The 22,116-nt window shown below is 33.2% G+C and overlaps 1 protein-coding gene across 1 annotated transcript in view; it reads right to left on the reverse strand.

The window, feature by feature from the left end:
- Positions 1 to 10,175: 10,175 nt before the first annotated feature.
- Positions 10,176 to 22,116, reverse strand: part of LOC114347092 (metabotropic glutamate receptor 2) — a 265,338-nt gene continuing 253,397 nt past the window's right edge. The window contains exons 6-8 of the mRNA XM_028297829.2: positions 18,669 to 18,820; positions 17,321 to 17,516; positions 10,176 to 13,492 (exon numbers count right to left, since the gene is read on the reverse strand). Of these exons, the coding sequence (XP_028153630.2) occupies positions 13,314 to 13,492; positions 17,321 to 17,516; positions 18,669 to 18,820 (527 nt within the window). The 3' untranslated portion in view covers positions 10,176 to 13,313. The remainder of the gene's footprint in view (positions 13,493 to 17,320; positions 17,517 to 18,668; positions 18,821 to 22,116) is intronic.

Here is a 22,116-nt window from a genome sequence, read left to right on the forward strand (position 1 = left end):
ACCAAATAAACATAAAAAAGTCAAAATAGTCTGCAGCCAACGAACATAATGAAAAGAATAAATGACGAAAAAATTGTAGGTGTGTAATATATATATGTGTATTGATATAAAAATGCGAGAGAAAGACTAATAGACCATGTGGTGAGACCGCTCTCGTCTAAAAAAAATTTCTGATTCGGTTTCTTTGTGGATTCCTATTTAAAAATGTCCCCTTTAAACAAATCAGAAGGGTGCCGGGCAGAATTTTTGGGCAGAAATTGTTTAAACAATTTTTTTAAACAAATACAAAAGATCATGTTTTTTGTTCTGAAACATATATTTTTAGATTTTTTGGGTCAATCTAAACAAGAAAGGTATATTGTAATTTTTCTCAGAAATTGATAGTTTTGGAGTTATAGGTGATTTAAAATCTAAAAAATGCGAAAATACGCATTTTCGAGGCTTAAAAACTCATATTTAAATTAGTATTTTTGAGGTTCCCAGATACCTTGATTGAAGACTGAACACTCAGCTTTAAGATTCTGGAGAGTGATCGCGTCTAACTTTAATTTATAGCGTTGTTTTTTAATTGTTAAATATGCGTGTTTATCCGATTTTTTGCCGGTGCGGCGCGCTCCATTTCAAAAATCTCCTATTTTCCTCCGAAAAATATTTTTTCTAGATTCTTTGTAATATTCTAAGTAAAATAAGGTTCTTGCCATTTTTCTCAAAAAATAATAGTTTTTAAGTTATAAGCGATTTAAAATCCGACAAATGACAAAAAAGGCATTTTGGGATTTTAGATCGCTTATAACTTAAAAACTATTAACTTTTGAGAAAAATGTCAAGAAACTTATTTCATTTAGAATTTTCCAAAGAATCTAGAAAAAATATGTTTCGGAGGAAAATAGGAGATTATTGAAACGGAGCGCTCCGCACCGGCAAAAAAATAGGATAAACACGCATATTTAACAATTAAAAAACAACGGTATAAATTAAAGTTAGACGCGATCACTATTCATAATCTTGAAGCTGAATATTTAGTCTTCATTTAAGTATGGCAACTCAAAAATACTAATTTGAATATGAGTTTTTAAGCCTCGAAAATGCGTATTTTCGCATTTTTCAGATTTTAAATCGCCTATAACTCGAAAACTGTAAATTTCTGAGAAAATTTACAAGATAGCTTTCATGTTTAGAATGACCCACAAAACTTAAGAATATCTGTTCCGGAGCAAAAAAACGTGATCTATTGTATTTGTTTAAAAAAATTGTTTAAACAATTTCTGCCCAAAAATTTAAATGGGACATTTTTGAATATGAATCCACAAAGAAACCGAATCAGAAATTTTCCAGACGGGAGCGGTCTCACCACATGGACTATAATGGCAAAGTCTAAAGAGTAATGGGATACAGTTAGTGAAATTCAACTGACACCAAAGGAAAAACAGATGATGCGGGGCTCAAAATAAGAATGTGATACCGGGATAACAAGAAATGAGATTGTCGGGGTTTTAAATATTTTGAAGAATTGTAAGGCAGTAGTACCTGATGGAATACCTGTGTAGGTTTTAAAGGCTATACGAGAAGTAAGGGTTGGTATTCTGTGACAAATCATAAGTAGTCTATATGTAGGGTGTCCGCGAAAATCGTGCGTTCCTTAAAGGTATAGGTAGAAGGCACCATGTAGAGAAAAAAGTCTTATAACATTTTTTTCTAAACTCAACCGTTTGGCCAAAAAAAAACGAAAATACATTTTGGTATGCAAATTGAAATCTGACAACTATGTATACAAAATCTAAAGATAGACACAGTCACAATTCAAAAATAGTTGCTCCATGAGCCTTTAGTATTTACATTAAACCATGTCTTCCCCCTCAACAAACAAACAACTTCTTGGTTTGTTTGATTTTCACACATAGGGGGTATAATATTTATTTTGCAGGTGTCTACCTGTCTGACCTACATTTGTGGTGTCAATAACCTAAGTCACAAACAGTTCTTGTACAGTGATGTCAGATTAGTTAATTTTGTGAAAATAAAAGTTCGCTTATATGGAGAAGAATGTATTTTTTTTGGAAATGGTTAACTTTAGAAAAAAATGTTATAGGACTTTTTTGTTCTACATTGTGTATTATATCCATACCTGGCATACCTTAAAGGAACGCTCTATTTTCGGGGACACCCTGTATATGTATATGAAAAAGAGAGTATGCCCAATATTGTGGTAGCCTAAGAAGATAAAGGCAATATTCAGGACTGTAAGAACTATAGAAGGATAAAGGTAATGATACGCACAATAAAATGCCTTGTTTGCTTTGAGATAGGTTCAACTTCCTCAAGTCTGCAATAGTTTGTATACGTAGAAATAAGCACTATATGGGACGAAGAATAGAGCTTTTAGAAGTTGTAGGGAAGAGAGGTAGAGGAAATTGTGGCAGAGGAATTGAGACAGAAAAGTTAAAATAAAGAAGAACGCGATGGACAAAAAATGAAAAACAAGCATTAACATCACCAAAAATGCGTTCGAGAGCACCAAACAAAGCGCTGAAAAGCTTTATAAAAACAATAAAGCGCTGAAGAAACACAATAAATTTTTTTTCTATTTAAAGAACTTCTTATTTTTTTAAGCTCCCATGACAGATTTAAACCTGCTTAGCTTTTGAGAGGAAATTTTTTTTAGCTTTTGAGAGGACAAATGAACACCAGGACCGCAAAGATGTGTAGAGGAAAAACCGACATCCTAGATGTTAAGATGACTTTATTATAAAAACAATTATTAGCTGCTTTAAAAAAAAAAATAAAAATTGCTGCGAATAAGGCGGAATTAAAAAAAGAAAAAGAGGTGTCCTATGCACAAAAATGATTGCTTATGTATGACTAGCTACAGATCACATTTAATGTAAACGAGACGGAAGCACGAACACATTCTTAACTTAAGGGCGTAGGCGCAAAATTTCGCTCAAATGTGTTTTCAATGAATTTATTTTTTTCGAATCCTGAGAACACTAATAAGTATTTTTGAAAACTTTAAACGCAGAATGAAAGATTACATTATCACCGAGGGCCGATAATGTCTTAAAATAACCAAAAGTTTGTTTTTAATGAGATATTTGAAATTAAAAACCACAATAAATTTTCTCTTTTTTCACTCCTGCGACTTATTAAAATAAACATTATAAAAGTTTTCAGCGACTTTCGGACCTCAGTAATAATGTAATATTAAATTCAGCGTTTAAATTTTTTTAAAAATATTTATTAATTTTCTCATGATTAAAAAAAAATGATTGCATTTAAAAATCTTTAGCCAGGAATTTTGCGCACACATTCTTAACTTAATAGACAAAAGGGGTACCTAAGGAAGTTAACTTAACCATAAAAAAATCAGTCTTTTAGAATTAAAATATTTCACCAAATATGACTCAATACATGTGTCATATCAAAGTACTTTTCTAGATCGTAGTTACATTAAATTCCTTTCAATTGTTTTGTATGTACACTATTTACAAAGATAGATTCAATGATATGATGTACACTCGTCAACAAAAATAGTCTGTTGTAATAATTGACAATTTTGTAAATCCCTTTAATAAATTATGTTATTGTTTTTAAAGACACTGAATTAGAAATAATGGAAGGGTTACATGATTTATGAGTAAATAACTACTTATTGTATTTCGTTTTAAATAAATAACATTTTACTGATTTTTCTTTATTGTGTAATTTTGATTTTTTACCTTTTGCTATTATTTTTTTAATTTGTAGTTTTTATATTCTTGTGTGAAAAGGCGCCAAATTATGTTTGCACGGGTAGCTCAAAACCCAAGAAATTTTTCCTGTGTTGATGACAAGAAAGAACCAGTCCTGTGTTGATGATTGTTCTTCCTATATTGCCTGGTATAATTTATTCGCTTTATCTCTCATCTTATTCATCCCTACTTCTTGTCTGTCAGTTTTCTCAATTGACAATCCTAAGTCTTCTTCTTCTACTTCTTCTTCCTTCTTCCATGTAGGCTTTGCTTTAATGCCTGTTTCTTCTTCAATACTAGCCTCCTAAATTGTTTAAATTATCGCACCATCTTTTTCTTGGTCTGCCAATACTTCTTCGTACATTTGGTGACTTATCTCGTGTTAGCCGTACTATCCTATCCTCTGCCATTTTACTAATCTGTTCCAGTAGCGCACCAAGAATTTTTCTCTGGGAGGGGTTGGCTTGGACACCGAATGTTTTTTGTATTGTTTGTGAAAAACAAGTTACATTTTCCTGTAGGCAAGGATATGAAGCATTACGTTATAGAGTATAGAATAACAATTGCTAGAATTCTGCTAAGAATCTCCTAGGTAGTTTTTAGATATCATAAGAATTAAACCTTTATTGGTGTTTATCTCAATTCAATATGAACAAAATGTGACATTCCTTGTTTTTCCCCCGTACTCTTCATATATTCTTATTCTTACATAAATAATATAAATATTATTTATTTTCCTTTTATGTATGTGAGTTGGTGCCTATATGAATAGGGTCGTATACGATTTGGTGCGTATGCGTTTTGGGTGTATGAGACTTGAGATTCGATGAGTCGGCTTTCGATGAGATGGGTACGATCCCTGCATTAGAAGATCACTGTACACCAGCACTAACCAAATTCATCTTTTCGTCACCAGATGTCACTTGATCTATTTTAGACGAAAATTATTATAGTATTTGAATCGCTTATTTCAGAAACAACCAAGCCACAATTTAACGATTTTGAGTTTATTACACTAACATATTTTTCTGTGGGACTAAGGTGGTTTCAGAAAAATATATGAATATTTTAAATCGTTATAAACTCAACTATGCTTACGGGACTTATGTGTATTCTGCATTATATTGTGTGTAACCCACAGAAATATAATGTTGGTTTAATAAACTCAAAATCGCCAAAATGTGACTTAGGTTGTTTCTGAAAGACTGAAATAAGCGATTCATTTGCAAAAAAATATAAAATCTAATGTTATTTGTATTCGAAATAAAATGCAATCAACTGAAACAAAAATCTTCAAACATACCTATTTTTCTCCTTTAAACTGTTATTAGTTCTTACCTATATAATTTTTAAAATACGTAGTGTAAAGCATGTAGAATTGTCAGAATCATAAGAAATTAATATCGCATGCAAAATTCTATTTAAGTCAGATTTTTCTACTTGGACTATAAAAAAACTATTTTCCTCTTTAAGATCTTGATAAGCACCTTTCAAGTCTTCATGTTAATAATTATTCACATAAGGTACGGAGGTATCTTAATTAAAGTTGTCCACCCACATTAGGGTGGAACGAAAAATTCGAAGTCATTATTTTTTATGGGGCTAGTGCGAAAAAGTTGTGTTTTGATGTATAATAAAACTGTAAGAAATATTTTTTGTATTGGACCCTATCTTCAGGTTCCATATTAAATTTAAATTTTTGGGAATAACAAAAAAAAAAAAAGTAAAATTTTAAAAATTAATTTTTTTATCAGTTCTTTGAATCTAAATAATTGTTTTATGATACAATATACATTTTAAGATTGGTAGTCTGATTTTGTGTTAAAAAACGGCATATTTGTAGACTGCAACCTTGAACGAATAAAGCCATCCCTTGATTCTGGTCCACAAACAGCAGCTGATGCTTCAGTTACTAACTTAACAGTTCTTTCCACGGATTTTGTATGACAAGGGCAGTTTAAGACCTCTATGTTGTTGTAATTCCCAGAATCAATCATATTATCTCTTACATCTTCATTGGAAATATGTTTTAGCAAAGGAGGAGCCGTAACTTTGAATCCAGAAATAGAAATTAAGTCACTATAATCTGCAGCATTAAAATTTAATGTTGGTATTTTGGATCTCCGGATCTTTTTTTCTTTCTGACTTTCTCTAGCTTTCGGCACTCTGCATAGTTCTAGCTCCTGTATATGTTTTCGTTCATCTTTCATCATACCGAGTAATACATTTTCGGGATGGGCAAAATAAGCATTCCTTTGGATAATGGCATAGACAATTTTTCTTTGGTCAACTGGTAGAAATCATGAATAATGGATCATTCGCCATAAATCTTTTGAACCATCAGAACAGCTAGGATACTAGCATAATTTAAACTTACTAACATAATTTATTGGGGATGGGACATTCAGTTCCAACATACAATCGAAGCAACCGATTATCAACTGTCAGCCACCTTGCGTGTGATATTTTCCCAGGTTTTTTAAGGCTCAAATCATTAGGACATTTTCCCGCAGCAACTGCTTGACTGATTTGGTACAAGAACTTCTGATCGGTACTAAGGTGTGTTGTTTTTAATAATATTGCTAGGTTGTTTTCTATTGCGACAAAATCCACTGTCACTTGCTGTTGCGTTTAGTAAATTTCAATTTCCGACTTATCATCGACTTATTTCGTATGCTTTAAATGGTGACGTACGGGTAAAGATTCCCTGACTCAACTGTAACTGTTGAATTAAATGACGTAGAGGGAGCTCATTGCAATGAAATAAGCATACTAGCCATTGAAGTGAAGTGCCGCAGTATTTGTGACGTAGATGGTTGGACTGTAACTGTTGACAAAGGAGCAATGAATTCTTCTTCATGATCATCTGCATCAGAAGAATTTGAGTCAGACAACCTCCTACTTATGAAAGGATTAGAGGAATCAACGGTACATGCTTTAAGAACAATTTCGTCAGTATTATATTTTTGAGAACTTGCCTTTGCTTTCATGGTTCTTTCCATTTTCTTCCTTATTGCTGCAGATGCTGCAATATCTACTGGTCCAATTGTAACTTTTCAACAGGATCGTTGATCTTAAAGAAAAATTCGCTCATTTTGTGGTACTTTCTTGATTTTATCATAAGTACACACACAGTTTACACTCGTTTCGAAACTGGCAAATCTTTTCTATTTATGAATCAGATTCTTACTGAGTTTTTGTGTACCTATCGCTCAAGATTTTGACACTCTGTATTAATATTTTTAATCATATCTTGAATGCACTTATGCGATAATGTTGGAATAGAAGCTTTTATTCATATTTGTTCTACTTTCGTTGCAACGGCATTCAAGACGTCGGCGATAGATGGATCTTTATTATTATTTGCCAACTTAAGTTCATTACGAATAAAGATAAAGCACTTTAGAATGTCACACTTAGTTGGTAAAACACGATCATTGAAATTTGATCAGAGCCATATTGATTTTTTCGACAAAAATAGTTTTTTTTGTTTTTTCATTTTTCAAATCCAATATGGAACCTCAAGATATGTTTTTATTTCAAAATGCTGTCGCACCAATTGTTTTCATCACCTGACACAACTTTTAAACGATAGCCACGAGAATTTTTCTTATCTTTTATTTTTTTGACCTTTTTCGTTCCACCCTAACCCACATCTTATTTTATAACTTAATATTATCTGAAATTATCAGATTTGCTAAATCCTAAATTTTTCGTTCTGCTAAATCCAAACTAACAGTACCTACAAATTTCTGAACCAAACTTGATGCCTAAATTACAAAATCAAACACTTTTGTTGACGAGTGTATCAGCTTTGATAGAATATGTATGGCGATGGTATAAATTTCGAAAATTGAGTGTACCTATATATTACAATTGATCATATTCGTATAATACAATTTGATCAGTTTCACAATATCATTATCCCCTATTTATGTACTACAGTAAAAGTTCACAAAAGAACAACTTTTAATGAAGGTTTAGACGAGGTTTTACGTATCTGGAAACCTTCTTTTATTTGCTTTATATCTACTTTTCATATCATCGATAATATCTTTACATTATTAGTATCAAAATATTCTATGCCAGTTTCTATCGCTCTAAACTTGACAGCTTTATCGGAATTCGAAAAAATACAAAACACACTTTTACACGACAAATTCTTAAGGTATGGATTTTTTACTTGAGAAAAATACTCTTACCTTTTGGAGACACTGAGTCAATCCATTTTTTAAGTAGTTTAAAAAACTCCCTCTCCCCTCCCACTGTGTCGCAAGTGGGAGGTAAATGTCAAACCACCTAACCAGCGCGAATGGTGCTAATATTTCGCTAATATTTAAAGAAATGACAAATCTACTTAACGAACAAATATTAAATAAAAGTAAAGGGTAGCATGTACATTCCATGTCAAATCACTCAGGCAAAAACTTTTGGATATCCGATTTTTCTGAAACTTGGTGTATAGTTTCTGCGGGACGTAAAAATAAGATATTTAAGCTCAAAAAATCTTCTTCTTCTTTTATTTTTCTCAAAATGATATTTTTTTACAGTGATTTGGTGTTTATTTAAACAAATTTGCATTTTCTATCGTAAAGTATCAATGGAAAAAATAATATTTTAATACAAGGGACTCAAAAATGTTATTACATGACATTATAACAAGTTATTTTGATTCAAAACAAGTTTTTAATCAAATTTTATAATGTAGAAAACGTTAAAATACCGTGTTTTACATTGTTCTCCATTCACAAAACACATCATAATCGATTTGGCTGAAAATTTGCCCACAGATAGCCAAAACACAAGAATTTAAGTGGTTAGAAGGATTTGAAATATGTTACAATACCAAAAAATAGGGATGGCAGTTTTTGACAAAACACCGGTTTTTTTGCTTACGGTTTAACCTGGCGGTTATAACCAGCCAAAAAACCGGTTTTTGGAAAAACCGGTTTTCGGTTTTTTAATCCAATAGGTTACAAAGTTACATTTACAATACACTTTAGTTTGCGATACTCCATTAGACTCGATATCAATATGATCAAAATTAGTACTATCGAAAGTCGAAAGAACATGTATTACTTTTAACACGTTTGTATATTTGTAGAATCATTTTAACTCATTTAATTCTTCCTGTATGAGTGTATCGTTTTGAAAACGTAGCGAAATTCTTGGAGATTCGTATTCGTAATCAATAATTCGATATTCATTCGTAGTCAGAGGATTATTTTTGGTAATCAGAAAAAGTCATTCGCCCACTTTCAATGTCAAGAGTTAAGTGTGAAAAATAGATGATGTTTGCGTCTGATTTAACCAGATCACTTCTTATGTAATTATTGTGATTACAAATACCTTTTCAATGAAATATTATAATAAAACTTAATAATTGTTTCTGGCTGATGTGAGATTGCACTTTCAGTTTGCTGCTGTATTTTATAAAATAAAATAAAATTTGAATTGTGGTTTTGTTTGGAATAATTACTTGAGAATAATAATTATGCTTGGGATCTAAAATAATACCTAACCTAATCCTAATCACCGTAAAAACCTAATAACCGGTTTTTACTTTAAAAAGAAAAACTGGTTATAACCGGGAGAAAAAAACAACCGGTAAAACCGGTTATTGCGAAGTAAAAAAACCGGTTTTAGGTTTAAACCGGTAGGTTTTTCCCATCCCTACCAAAAAAGTTACATGCAATATGCAATAATATCAGACTCAAAAGTATATTAGTCCAGTCGGGATAGTATTTAACCTTGCATGCCGAGCTGCACAAAATTTTATTTTTCTAATCTTTAGGGATGTCAATAGTAGCCTAAATTTAAAACCGCGAATGAATTCTTCCGTTACTTTAGCCGCCATCTTGATTTTAAAGGAGAACCGTTTTTGCTCAATATCTACGCCATTTTTAACTTTTAGACAAAAATCATACGAACTGAAATTGTTTAAAATAAATCATATTTACATTTATTACAATTTCTTTTTAACATTTTGCCATGAGGTCGATATCTTCCGAGTTAATTGTACTTACAGTAGACGCCTTTATTTTTAACTATGATATTACATGTAACTTTTTTGGTATTGTAATATAATTCAAATCCTTCTAACCACTTAAAGTCCTATGTTTTGGCTATCTGTGGGAAACTTTTTAGCCAAATCGATTATGATGTATTTTGAGAATGGATGAAAATGTAAAAAACGGTATTTTGACGTTTTCTGCACTATAAAATTTGATCAAAAAATTGTTTTGAATCAAAACAACTTATTTATAACGCCATATAATAACATTTTTGAGTCCTTTCTATTAAAATATTATTTTTGCCATTGATACTTTACGACAGAAAATACAAATTTGTTTAAATAAATATCAAATCACTGTAAAATCGCTTAAAATAACATTTTGAGAAAAAAAGAAGTAGAAGACAATTCGATCTTAAAAGTTTTATTTCTACATCCCGCAGATGCTATATTCCAATTTTCAGACAAATCGGAGATTTACTGGAAAGTGTCCAGTTAGGAAATCTGTAGTGATTTTGAGCTGATTCCTGTTCATTTTGAACAGTTCTTCAGCTCTTTTTGCGCATGTTTGAGGTATAAATCTCTTCGCATGCTTTTGCGTGGGAATTTCTTCCGTTTCTTCTGTAGTCACATAGTTTTATAATAAATTTTGTGGAAGTATTGAAAGCAAAAGTGTTCAGTGTTTTATTGTTAAATATTAACTTTGTCAGTATTTCTTAAGAAGATCAATTACATAATAAATCGGTTGCGATTAGGCGTAGTGTTAGAATCCTTGGGTGTAAATCGGAATACTGATACTGAGATACCTGAGGCAGTAGGTGTCTCAAAACAATATCCTGCAGGGAATTTTGGGCACGAGAAAGCAGTCGGCGCAATGTGTGTGACGTTGGCTTACTCTGGATAACAAGCGCAACGATGAAACTACTTGAGTAACCGTTGACAAAACATGGATCTAGTGGTACACACCAGAAACTAAGGCATAGAGAAAATAATGGACTTCGGGAGCAAACCTGTTTTGAAGAAAGCGAATACTGTCCTATTGGCTGGAAAGCTGATGGTCAGCGTGTCCTTGGATTCACAAGGTGTGATCTACATAAAGTATTTGGAAAAAGGCCAAATTGCAGAAAAAACGATCTCATTTGGTAAATAAAAAAGAGCTATTCCACCATGCTAACACACCGCCATGGCCAACAGCTACGAACTGCTGCCCCGTCCAGCGTATTCTGCAGATTTGACCCCGTGCGACGACTTTTTGCTTCCAAACTTAAAAACGTTAATCGCTGGCAGAAATTAGAGTCAAAGAAAGAGGTCAACGTCACGATGGAGGCCTACTTGTGCAGACACCCAGAAAACGTAGTTTTCAAAGAGGTTGAAGAACTTGTTAGTTAGTATTACTGGGGTTAGTGTATTATATAGTGCATATATGTTGAGAAATAAGTCGCCATATTCTCAAAATTTTTGTTTGTTGCTTGTAGGCTAAGCCTATGACATAACTCCATTATAATTACATAATTTCATTATAGAGAAGTTAAAGTCTGTTTCACTTTGATTGTATTAAAACGTATGTGATATCCCTTGTTATTTTCGTCAAATAGGTATCTAGCAACAAACAATTTTCCGATTTTCTGTTTTGGACTAATCAATAAACTTTGATAAACTCGGTATGTGTTTTCTGTTTGTTTGAATGGTGAAATGCTTGGTGCTGAATTAATTAAACATCATTGTAAGCTCGTCAACAACATTACGAATCGAATCGGTTACGTTAGTGAGACTATAAAGTGAAAAAAAATGTATTGTTATTTAACTCGTTAAAATCATTGAGGACCATTGATACAGTTCGATTTAAAACCAATCCTCTTCCTCTATTTACATTTTTTTTAATTACATTAGGTAAACCATATAAAACTATAAAAATATGTTTCTAAAAGTCAGCTAGAATATATAGCAGTTGATAAACCTCCTCCACTCCCACTATGACGTCAGCTGTCATTTCAACTGTCATGTCAACTGTAAATTCGTCTTTTGTCTATCTGTCAATTTTTCTTTTTATTGTAAAATCGTTATTTTCCCAGAGACATGTTAATAATAGACCAGACTAGTTATATGCCACTCAATGCATCGGGGTGTAACGATAATATTAAGTACGGTGTTCTAGCTATCTTTGTCTGTCGTGCGAGTGTGAGCGTAACTACCAAGAGGTGAGAGTAATGGAACGACACAAACACAGAGTCGGCGGCCATCATATGCTAGAGAGAGAAAGCTAAGCGCCGGTAGAGAGAGATAGATAGACTACCGATCCGAACTGCTTCGCGTTACGCTAATTTTCGGAACTGGCATAATCTACCTGTTATTATATCTATGTATTTTCCTCGTCTATCATTTCTTCTGTCAAATAGTATTCTTTTCCGTCTGTAAATTCGTCATTATTTTTCATCTGTGGAACCTATTATTACGTCAACTGTCATTTCAACTGCCATGTCAACTGTAAATTCGTCTTTTGTCTATCTGTCAATTTTTTCCTTTTTACTTTAAAACCGTTATCTTCTTCGTCTATCATTTCTTCTGTCAAATAGTCTTCTTTTCCGTCTGTCAATTCGTCTTATTTTTCGCATATTGAACATATTATGAGCAATACAAACTATTCACATTGATTGCTATAGGATTATTCTTGAAGAAAGTTTGTGGAACATTGCAATGTCTTGTGATACATGTAGTTTGTGATGATTTAGTGTTATTAACTTTAATTCTCCTCTCCGTGAACTCTTGCTGTAGTGTATTAAGATGGTTTTGTAGGTTTTGAACAGCAAGCAGGCAGCCATGATTGCGGTATCATCTGCGAATGTATACCAACCATTTTATCTTTGTTTTTGAGCACCTTTGTAACTTTAAGTAGCAAATACTGTCAGTTGAGCGAGGGGCTTAGAAGGTCGTTGACTTTAGCTTAGAAGCTAAGAGAGGGATGTAAGGTGAAAGTATCTTTGCAATAAAACCAATTTCAAGTGAAACGTACAGCTACAGATACAACTTATTTTATCTACGATATCTAAGGGGGATTTTTTCTAGGATGTTCTAGGGGCAATACTTATCAGGAAGTTCGTTTCTGGCCAATTGTAGAAGAGTGACTGGAGGTAAGGGAACTTTGTTGTTGTGATCTAGTCAGTGGCATAGTGTTTTGTGGTATGATGGCAAGATATCTTCAGCTCTGATGTTAGAGCTGCATATTGTACGTAGTACATTTTTTTGCTGCAAGAATGAATTCTCTCCTGTATGGTGGGTAGTTTAGCGAAGATGTACCGATGTATCAATTACCAATAAAATTTCTCTTATATTTATTTTATTTTTTCATTTGTAGAATTATGAAGGTGGTTTTTATATAGAACACCCAAACTCAACAGAGACAAAAATAACAAAGTATTTCTGCTTATACAGTTTTAATAGTTTTAAATTTTGTCAATTTCCGATAAAACCAAACCCTCTACCATCCCCTAACCAAATACCTAAACCTGCACAGCTTTTCGTTTCAAACTGGAAGGTCTACTGTCTGAAGCAGCAACACCGGTGACGGCTGATTGCTATGACGTCAGTTCCTTTAGTTTGGCCGCCTCCTGTGAAATGTTCGCGGGACCGTTCCCAATGTTATAGTTGTTGTTGATTTTAGGGGTTGCATCCGGCGGGGGCACGAACCGCTTTTCTGTGTTCGGAGACGTTTGGGTGCTTGTGTCTTTGGTTTTGGCTTGCTTGTAGAATATGTCTGAAACATTGTTCATGATATGAGTACACAATTTTAAATTTAAACAGATAATTGCTATATAAAATTTAGATACACAGTACAAAACACTCGAGGAAGAGGCAAGATGAAACCCAGTTCGAATTCAGAACAATGTTGGAAAATAGACGGATTCTAACAGACCAGCAAGGAGTGAAGATTTTTGTCAAAATAACCAAGTAGTGCCCACAGGGTGGAGTGATTTCTCTCCTGCTGTCACTTCTGGTGGATAATTTCGCTCCTTCACGCTAAGGTGGTAAAAGTGCAGACGTGTAGAATTATGGTATGAGGAAAATAAGGTAATGTTCCAGCACACTCCAAAGAACATTAAATATGTTTACTAGGTAGTGCGATAGACGAAAACTGTCTGCCAATTCCAGTAAAACAGTAGTAGTCAGTTTCACAAGGAGACGGAACATATATAATATCTGCAGGCCCGTTCTGTGTAAAGAAAGTCTGTGTCAAAGATATAAATAACAAAAGATTCAGATAGCATAATAGTTACGGTTATATATACAAGGTGGCCAAAGAAAACAGCCCACCTCGATATTTGGCAGTATTTATTAGATTTTAAGGAAATGACGAAACAGGTCGATTTTTGTTCTAAGGGGGACACATTTTTACGATACATACATCTGTCATTTGTCAACCCTCTCCCTTCCACTTCCCCAACCGCTTATTTTTAAGTAGGGAATATACCATATGTGCGGCACATCATTAGAAAGGCATTTGGATGGAGTATTCAGACCGTCCAAAATCTTTTTTCGATATTTGTACCGTCTTTGCAAAAAAACTGTTAATTCATTTGCAGTACAACACCTCTTAATAATGAAACGTAACGCCTATGGTTTGCTAATATGTCATTTTTGCTGTCACATCAAAACAGGAAAAATTACATGTTAGCAAACCATAGACGTTACGTTTCATCTTTAAGAGGTGTTGTACCTACTGCAAATGAATGAATTTACAGTTTTTTGCAAAGACAATGCAAATATCGAAAAAAATATCGTGAACGATCGTTATATCTGAATACTCCATCTCAATGCTTTTTTAATGACGTGACACAAATAGTTTATTGTCTATTTAAAAATAAGGGGTTGGGGAAGTGGAAGGGAGGGGGTTGACTAGATTAGGTAAGGTATGTATCATAAAAAATATTCACTATATCATTCACTATATCATTCACTATTCAATATATCATTCTTCTCACATAAAAATATCCACAAATTCACATGGACGCAACCTACACAACAACTACGGTCAATAATTGACTACATAATCCAAAGAGAAAGCTCTAGACTCAAGACTACAGACGTGAGGGTATACCGGGGACCAGAATGTGGATCCGATCACCACCTGTTGGTAGCCAGCATAAGAATAACTTACCGGTCAACAAATACAAAAAGGCTAAAAAAGACTACTAAAAAAGAAACTAATATTTCAGAAAAGTGTTATAAGTTGGAAAGTTTAAAACACGAATCGATCAAATTTTTGTATAAGTTGAGACTGGCCTCAAAATTAAGATTTATAGAAAGTAACACCGATAACACCGAAAAGTTGTACCAGCAAATAAAAGAAAGCATACACGCAGCAGCGAAGGAAGCGTTAGGGTATTTGGAAAAAGATGATAAAAAAAATCCAGAATGGTGGTCAGAGAAACTAAAAGGTTTAGTAGACAACAAGAAGACAGCGTACCAAAATGGCTACAGACACAGGACTTACAAGATCAAAGAGTATACGCACAACTAAACAGAGAAGTGAAAAGAGAAGTAATAAGGAGTAAAAATGACACATGGGAAAGAAAGTGCGAAGAGGTGGAAAGATACATAGGCGGATCCAAAGTAGCTGAAGCATGGAGTAATTTAAATTTAATAAGTACCAAAGAATGGGAAAATTACTATAAGATACTACTGATGGAAACTAGACCCGAATTTGTGGTAAATGAAATGGACATGCAGACGAATGTAAATGAACAAGTTAGAAGAATAACTACAAAAGAAATAAAAGAAGCCTTATTAGAATAAAAAAATGGGAAAGCGTCAGGACCTGGAAATATCCCCATCGAACTGATAAAATATGGACCAGACATACTGCACGAAATAATGACGGAGCTCTTCAACAAATGCATGTTGCAGGGAGAAAAAATACCAGAAGACTGGAATTGTGCATACATTTAGCTCGATTTACAAAAAAGGAGACAAAACGTTGTGCAAAAACTACAGAGGTATAAGTATGACCAGTGCAATGGGGAGGTTGTATGGCCGAGTATTAAAGAAAAGGGTGGAATTAGAAATTCAGGACATGGAAGAACAAAGTGGTTTTCGCGCAGGTAGATCGTGCGCAGATAACATATTCGTGATGCAACAAATAATAGAGAAAAGAAGAGCAAGGAATCTGTCTACTCACCTAACATTTATTGATCTGGAAAAAGCCTACGACACGGTACCTTTAAAGAAACTCTTTGAAATTTTGACCACGATAGGATAAGCGAAGCATATGTGCGAGCAATTCAAAATATGTATCAAAATCCGAAAAGTTGTATTAAACAGGCAAAATCTATGTCGAAACTATTCCCTGTTACAAAAGGTTTAAGGCAAGGGTGCTGCTTATCGCCAACACTATTCAAAATATACATACAGAAAGCTCTGGAGCAATGGAGGAAAACAGTTGCTGGGATGGGAATAATGATTGAAGAAAACTGCTTAACAACTTTGTTTTTTGCTGATGACCAAGTAATTTTTGCCAACGATGAACATGATATGGATTATATGCTAAGAAAGTTACAGATCGAATATGAAAAATGGGGCCTATGTATGAACATGGAGAAAACGGAATATTTGAGAATAGGAGAGGGAAACCGAAGATCCGGAATTAAAGTTAAGAAATATAAGGAAATGTAAGGAATATAGATATTTAGAAAGCATAATATCAACTACAAAAAAAAAACATACAGCATTCAAACAGCAAGGAAGGAAAGGAACTCGTATTTTAAATGGTCTACTATGGTCTAACAAGGTGAAGCTGAACACAAAGTTAACAATCTACAGAACAATTGTGAAACCTATTGTAACTTATGGAGCAGAGTGTTGGCAACTCACAGAAAAGGAAAGAAAAAATATAGAAGTAGCGGAAATATAGAAGTATCATTACTTATGTAGAGCATGTAGAGTATCTAGATTAGAGCACGTACCAAATAAGGAAATAAGACGACGGACAAAGAGTTTATATTCCACGGTTGACCATATAGAAACAAAGAAATTGCTATGGCATGGTCATGTTATGAGGATGTCAGAGGAAAGAAGGCCAAAAAGAGCATTAAATTACACACCCATAAATAGAAGAAGAAGAGAAAGGCCTACAGAAACATGGAAGAAAGGCATAGAATAGTCTATAGCAGATAGAGCTATTGACGAAAACGAATGGGTGGATAGAAAACGATGGCGAGCAAAATGTGGGATGCGGAGGAGACCGTAGGAACCCCACTATGTATCATAAAAATGTGTCCCCTCTAGATAAAAAATCGACCTACCTGTTTTGTCATTTCCTTAAAATCTAATAAATACTGCCAAACATCGAGGTGGACTCTTTTCTTTGGCCCACCCCGTATAATTAAAGCTACTAGAGTGGTTTAAAACTTGCAATTTTAAGAGAATAGTATTGAAAAAATCCAGAAAAGTTGTATGTCTGAACTGGAATTTTTCTCTTTCATGGAAGATCTCTTTTTTGGTTGTTTATTTTAATTGGACCACCCTATAAAAGGAGTATTTATATCGATTCAATTGGTTTAAAACTAATTAAATAAAAAACACTTACCATCAACTACAGGTTCAATCGGCGAAACGTGTTTCTGCACGTTCTGTTTCTGATCGCAAGTTGCTGCCGTTACCATCACCGCCGCCATCATACTTCCCGATCCTGTGTTGGTTGAGCTCTTATTTATAGCGCTGTATCTCATCGGCATCATGCTCTGTCTAATATTTCGTTCTGGTCGGATCAGGATTATATACAACTGAAAAACAGGAAAAGTTTATGTCAGGAAAACAGTTACGTGAAAAATACGAGATATGTCGGATGCATACATGTCGGACATCCAGTTTATATGTGTTTTATTGATTTTGATGACAGAGTTTTGAAATTATTGAAATTATTGCTATTCTTCAGCAGGTGGTTTTTGATGATAAACACTTACATCATCATCATACCGTAGTGCTACAAGCAACCCTTGCTGGGTCCTGGTTGACTGTATAACTTTCTTCCAATTTGTTCGGTCTTCCATCAATCTAGGGTAAAATGGAGTGTTCATTTTCCGGAGGTCTGCTTGGATGTTATCTCTCCATCGCATTCTGGGGCGGCCGTAGGAATCTCCTCCCACACCAGTTTTAAAAGTCCCTCGTTATAAAGTCTGTGCATGTAGCCTGCCCATCTTAGTCGCTGTGATTTAATTTCTTGGACAACATCAGTGTCATCGTAAAGTGCTTTTAATTCGATATTGGTTCTAATCCTATACTGGTTTGTGTTATTGTCATGATGAGGTCCAAAAATTTTTCTAAGTATTTTTCATTCAAAACGTCCGAGCTTTTCTTCGTTTGCTTTGGTCATGGTCCACGTTTTGCATTCACATGTTAGTACAGGTCTGACAATGGATTTATAGATTTTGATCTTGGAACTTCTTGTAAGATTTTTTGACTTTATAAGCTTATCCAGCGCAAATAGACAGCGATTTGCTGATTGGTTTCTGTCTTTTATTTCTTCAGTAACATCGTTGTCAGCTGTGATTACAGGCCCCAGATACTTAAAACGTTGTACTCTTTCGAAATTGGTCAAGGTGTTGACCGTCACATTTTGCCCTATCCTGTCTCTTCGTGTCGTTCTATTCATACACATATATTTCGTCTTCTCTTCATTAATCTTCAGCCAGATAAAGACCTACGCATTATTAAAAATCTTTACTGAAATCAACGTGCACATATCAGGATTGGTCGGGACAATTCCGAATAGCTTCAAATACGAAGGAAGTTAAGCAGGGCCTAATTCTGTCCCCACTAATATTTAACTTTAATTCTGAGTTAGTTTTCAATAATAATAACTAATAATAACTATTAAAAGTGTAAGGTAGAAAAAAGTGGAATGTACTAAAAATAATACATAAACATCTATTTACCTTGGGAGAGAAAAGACAAGCGACAGTAACGCTAGCGGAGAGACTGATAGTGACTGCCATGCTTGTGATCCTTAAGGCTACATGATTGGCTGTTCCGAAGTAAAGTGGGACAAACGCCAACCAAATAACACATGTAGTATACATTGTGAAACCTAAAAATAATAATGTTAATGTATATGTTAGAGTCAAAGGTCGATAATATGCTGTCCCTTCCCGGTATGACTAGTTTGTAGTCAGTAGCGGAGTAGCGTACTGATAGATCCGCGGGCCCTGGTTCCAGTTGGGACGCGGGCCCCCGCCAAATAGAAACACACATTGTATATTAAAAGTTTTTAATAAATATAAATCATCATATATTTATAAAAACTCAAACTAATTTAAAATAGTAAATTAATATTAATCCTATCGTTTTTCATACTGACATGACTGATCACTTTACTCCAGCTGTTTTCATAAATAATGAAACTCAAAAATTTTCTACATCTAAATCTCCAGTCATAATTAAAAACCTTAATATTGTAAAACTAAAACAGCTTTTAGGAAATAAACAAAATAGATTCTCAAATTGCATGTATTATTATTTATGTATGATACATTTATACATAAATTAGATAATTACTAAAGACTGGATTATATGCAAAATGCATATGCATATATATGCTGCATATTTCTCATGTTTTTCATAAATGCATATGCCTTGCATATTTGGAGATTTAAGAGCATATAAATGCATATTTTGATGGGAATTTACTCTACCCCATTTAAAAATAAGGTATATATTAGTAACATCAACATCCATTAAAATAAAATGTGAAAGTAAATATTTTGCTGTTAAGCTCCTTTGTTGTTGTACCCATAAACATAATGGGCGTTATTTATAGCTGCAGGTATCATTATCCGGATATTTAAGATTTATAGACTTCTCAGAATTTACAAATTACCTAAGTAAATACCGATTATATTTTGAATAACATTACAAATATTACCTGTACTTTCTGCTGGTGTCGGCCAACTATGAATTATTCTGGGAAAACCAACCAAAACGAAATTTTAAGCATTTTAAGGGTAGGATAGATTATTTTATTTTATGAATGGTTAGTCTTAAATCAATCGCCGATTATTCAACTTTTGTGATTGCAAGTTATTGACTATACTGTGTAAAAAAATCATTTTATTATTATTGTGAAAATGCCTAAAGTAGCAAGGGAAAAATCAAGTCTTCTCAGAAGTTGGATTGGAAGTAACAATCATCTAAAAGTTATCGACAGTGAAAGTATGTTTTGCACCATTTGTGATAAAAAGGTAAGTTCTCCACTTCAATAGATTTTTAAACTTATCAAACTTCTTTGCACATCTATGTGTCTGTCTATTCTAAAATGACAAACCGTCCCATTTCTTCAAAAACTGTTTTTTAAAGTTCGCAACGGTTTGGCTTATACAGAGCGAGGTGTTGAGAGTGGCCCACCCTGTATACTACGGTACACTGACTGTACTTTATTGTTTGACGATTTCAATTTCACTTTGAGAAATAAAAAAAAATTGGGGGAGGTTTAAAAAGTTTGATCATTTTAATGTAGGTATCTATTTACGAAAACATCTAAAACATCATTATCATTATATTCCAGATTCCATGTCAAAAGAAATTCCAAGTAGTTCAACACATAAAAACTTCACTTCACCAAACTAAGCTATCAAAAAATGATAATAAACCTCGCCAGCAGATTCTACAGAACAGTTTGCAGATTCAGAATACGTCAGTTGGGCAAGAAACCTTTGCAAAGGATTTATGCCATTTTTTTTTGAACTGCAATATCCCTCTGCACAAGTTAGAACATAAATCGTGTCAAAACTTTTTAAAAACTTATTGCAAGATTAAAGATAAACCAGCTCAAATACCAAGTTCTTCAACTCTTCGGAAAAAATATGTCAGTGCATGTTACAAAGATGTGATGACGAGTATTAAAAATCAGTTAAAAGCCGAATATCTTTGGATTTCCGTCGACGAAACAACGGATACAAAGGGTCGACAAATTGCGAATCTAATTGTTGGAGTTCTTAACGACTCTGGCGATTTTAAAAACTCATACTTAATTAGTGTAAAATGTTTGGAAAAAACAAACTATGCTACAATAGCTAGATTTGTTAACGAATCCCTAACAAATTTTTTTTTACCTGATCAAGTACCATTTGAAAAAATATTATTAATGCTTAGTGATGCCGCCTCATATATGATGAAAGCTGCATCCAATCTTAAAATCTTTTTCCCTAATTTAATTCACTGTACATGTTTGGCGCACGGCCTAAACAGAGTTGCAGAGAAAGTTAGAATTGAATTTCCCAATGTAAACACCTTAATAAATAATGTAAAAAAAGTATTTCTGAAAGCACCACTACGTGTACAGGTATATAGGGAGATGCTTCCCGATATTCCTTTACCACCAGAACCAGTATTAACCAGATGGGGAACTTGGCTTAAAAGTGCTATATTTTTATCTGAACACTACGACGACATCAAAAGCGTTATTTCAAGTTTTGATCCGACTTGTACCGCTATTGATAACTGTCAAAATATTTTTAAAGAAAAGTCTATTAAAAATCAATTGTTGTATATAAAATCGAATTTCGATATCATTGAAAGTTCAATTACAAAATTAGAGGCTCAAAATTTATGTCTTCACAATAGTATGTCTATTGTTGATTCGGTTAAACAGAAAATAACAAATCTGAATGGGGAAATTGGAGTAAAAATTAAAGATAAACTTGATGACGTTTTAAACAAAAATGAGGGTTTCACTTTATTGCGTTCAATAAATAATATAATCAATTTTGGAAACTTCGATGAAAATATTAATATGGATCCGTCTCTAATAGCAAAGTTTAAATATGCCCCAATTACATCTTGTGACGTTGAGAGATCTTTTTCTGCCTATAAACAAATATTAACAGATAGAAGACATAATATTAGTTTAGAAAATATGAATCAATATATGATTATTTATTGTAACAATAAAAATATGTAAATTTGTTTTATTGTACTCTTTTTATAATATTAGTTTAGAAAATATGAATCAATATTGTAACAATAAAAATATGTACATTTATTTTATTGTACTCTTATTTATCTTGTGGTCAAAATAAAATATTTTGCCGTTTTATTTGTCACAAAACCTGAAGTTAAAAAAATATATTAAGAAATAATAATACAATTTGGTTTAAATTCAAACCTATTTATTTATTTTTATTATTTTTTATTTATTTATGTATTTAACGTAAACCATAAAATTATTCATATAAAAATAAGTGCATATATAAATGCATATTTGCATGTTAATTGTGCATATTCAGCTTGTTTTAAAATGCATATTGCATGCATATTTTAGACATTTTTTAGTGCATATTTTCCAGTCTCTAATAATTACATACAAACCACTAGGAAGATAAAAAGCTT

This window comes from Diabrotica virgifera, chromosome 9, assembly GCF_917563875.1.
Source record: "Diabrotica virgifera virgifera chromosome 9, PGI_DIABVI_V3a".
Lineage (NCBI taxonomy): Eukaryota > Metazoa > Arthropoda > Insecta > Coleoptera > Chrysomelidae > Diabrotica > Diabrotica virgifera.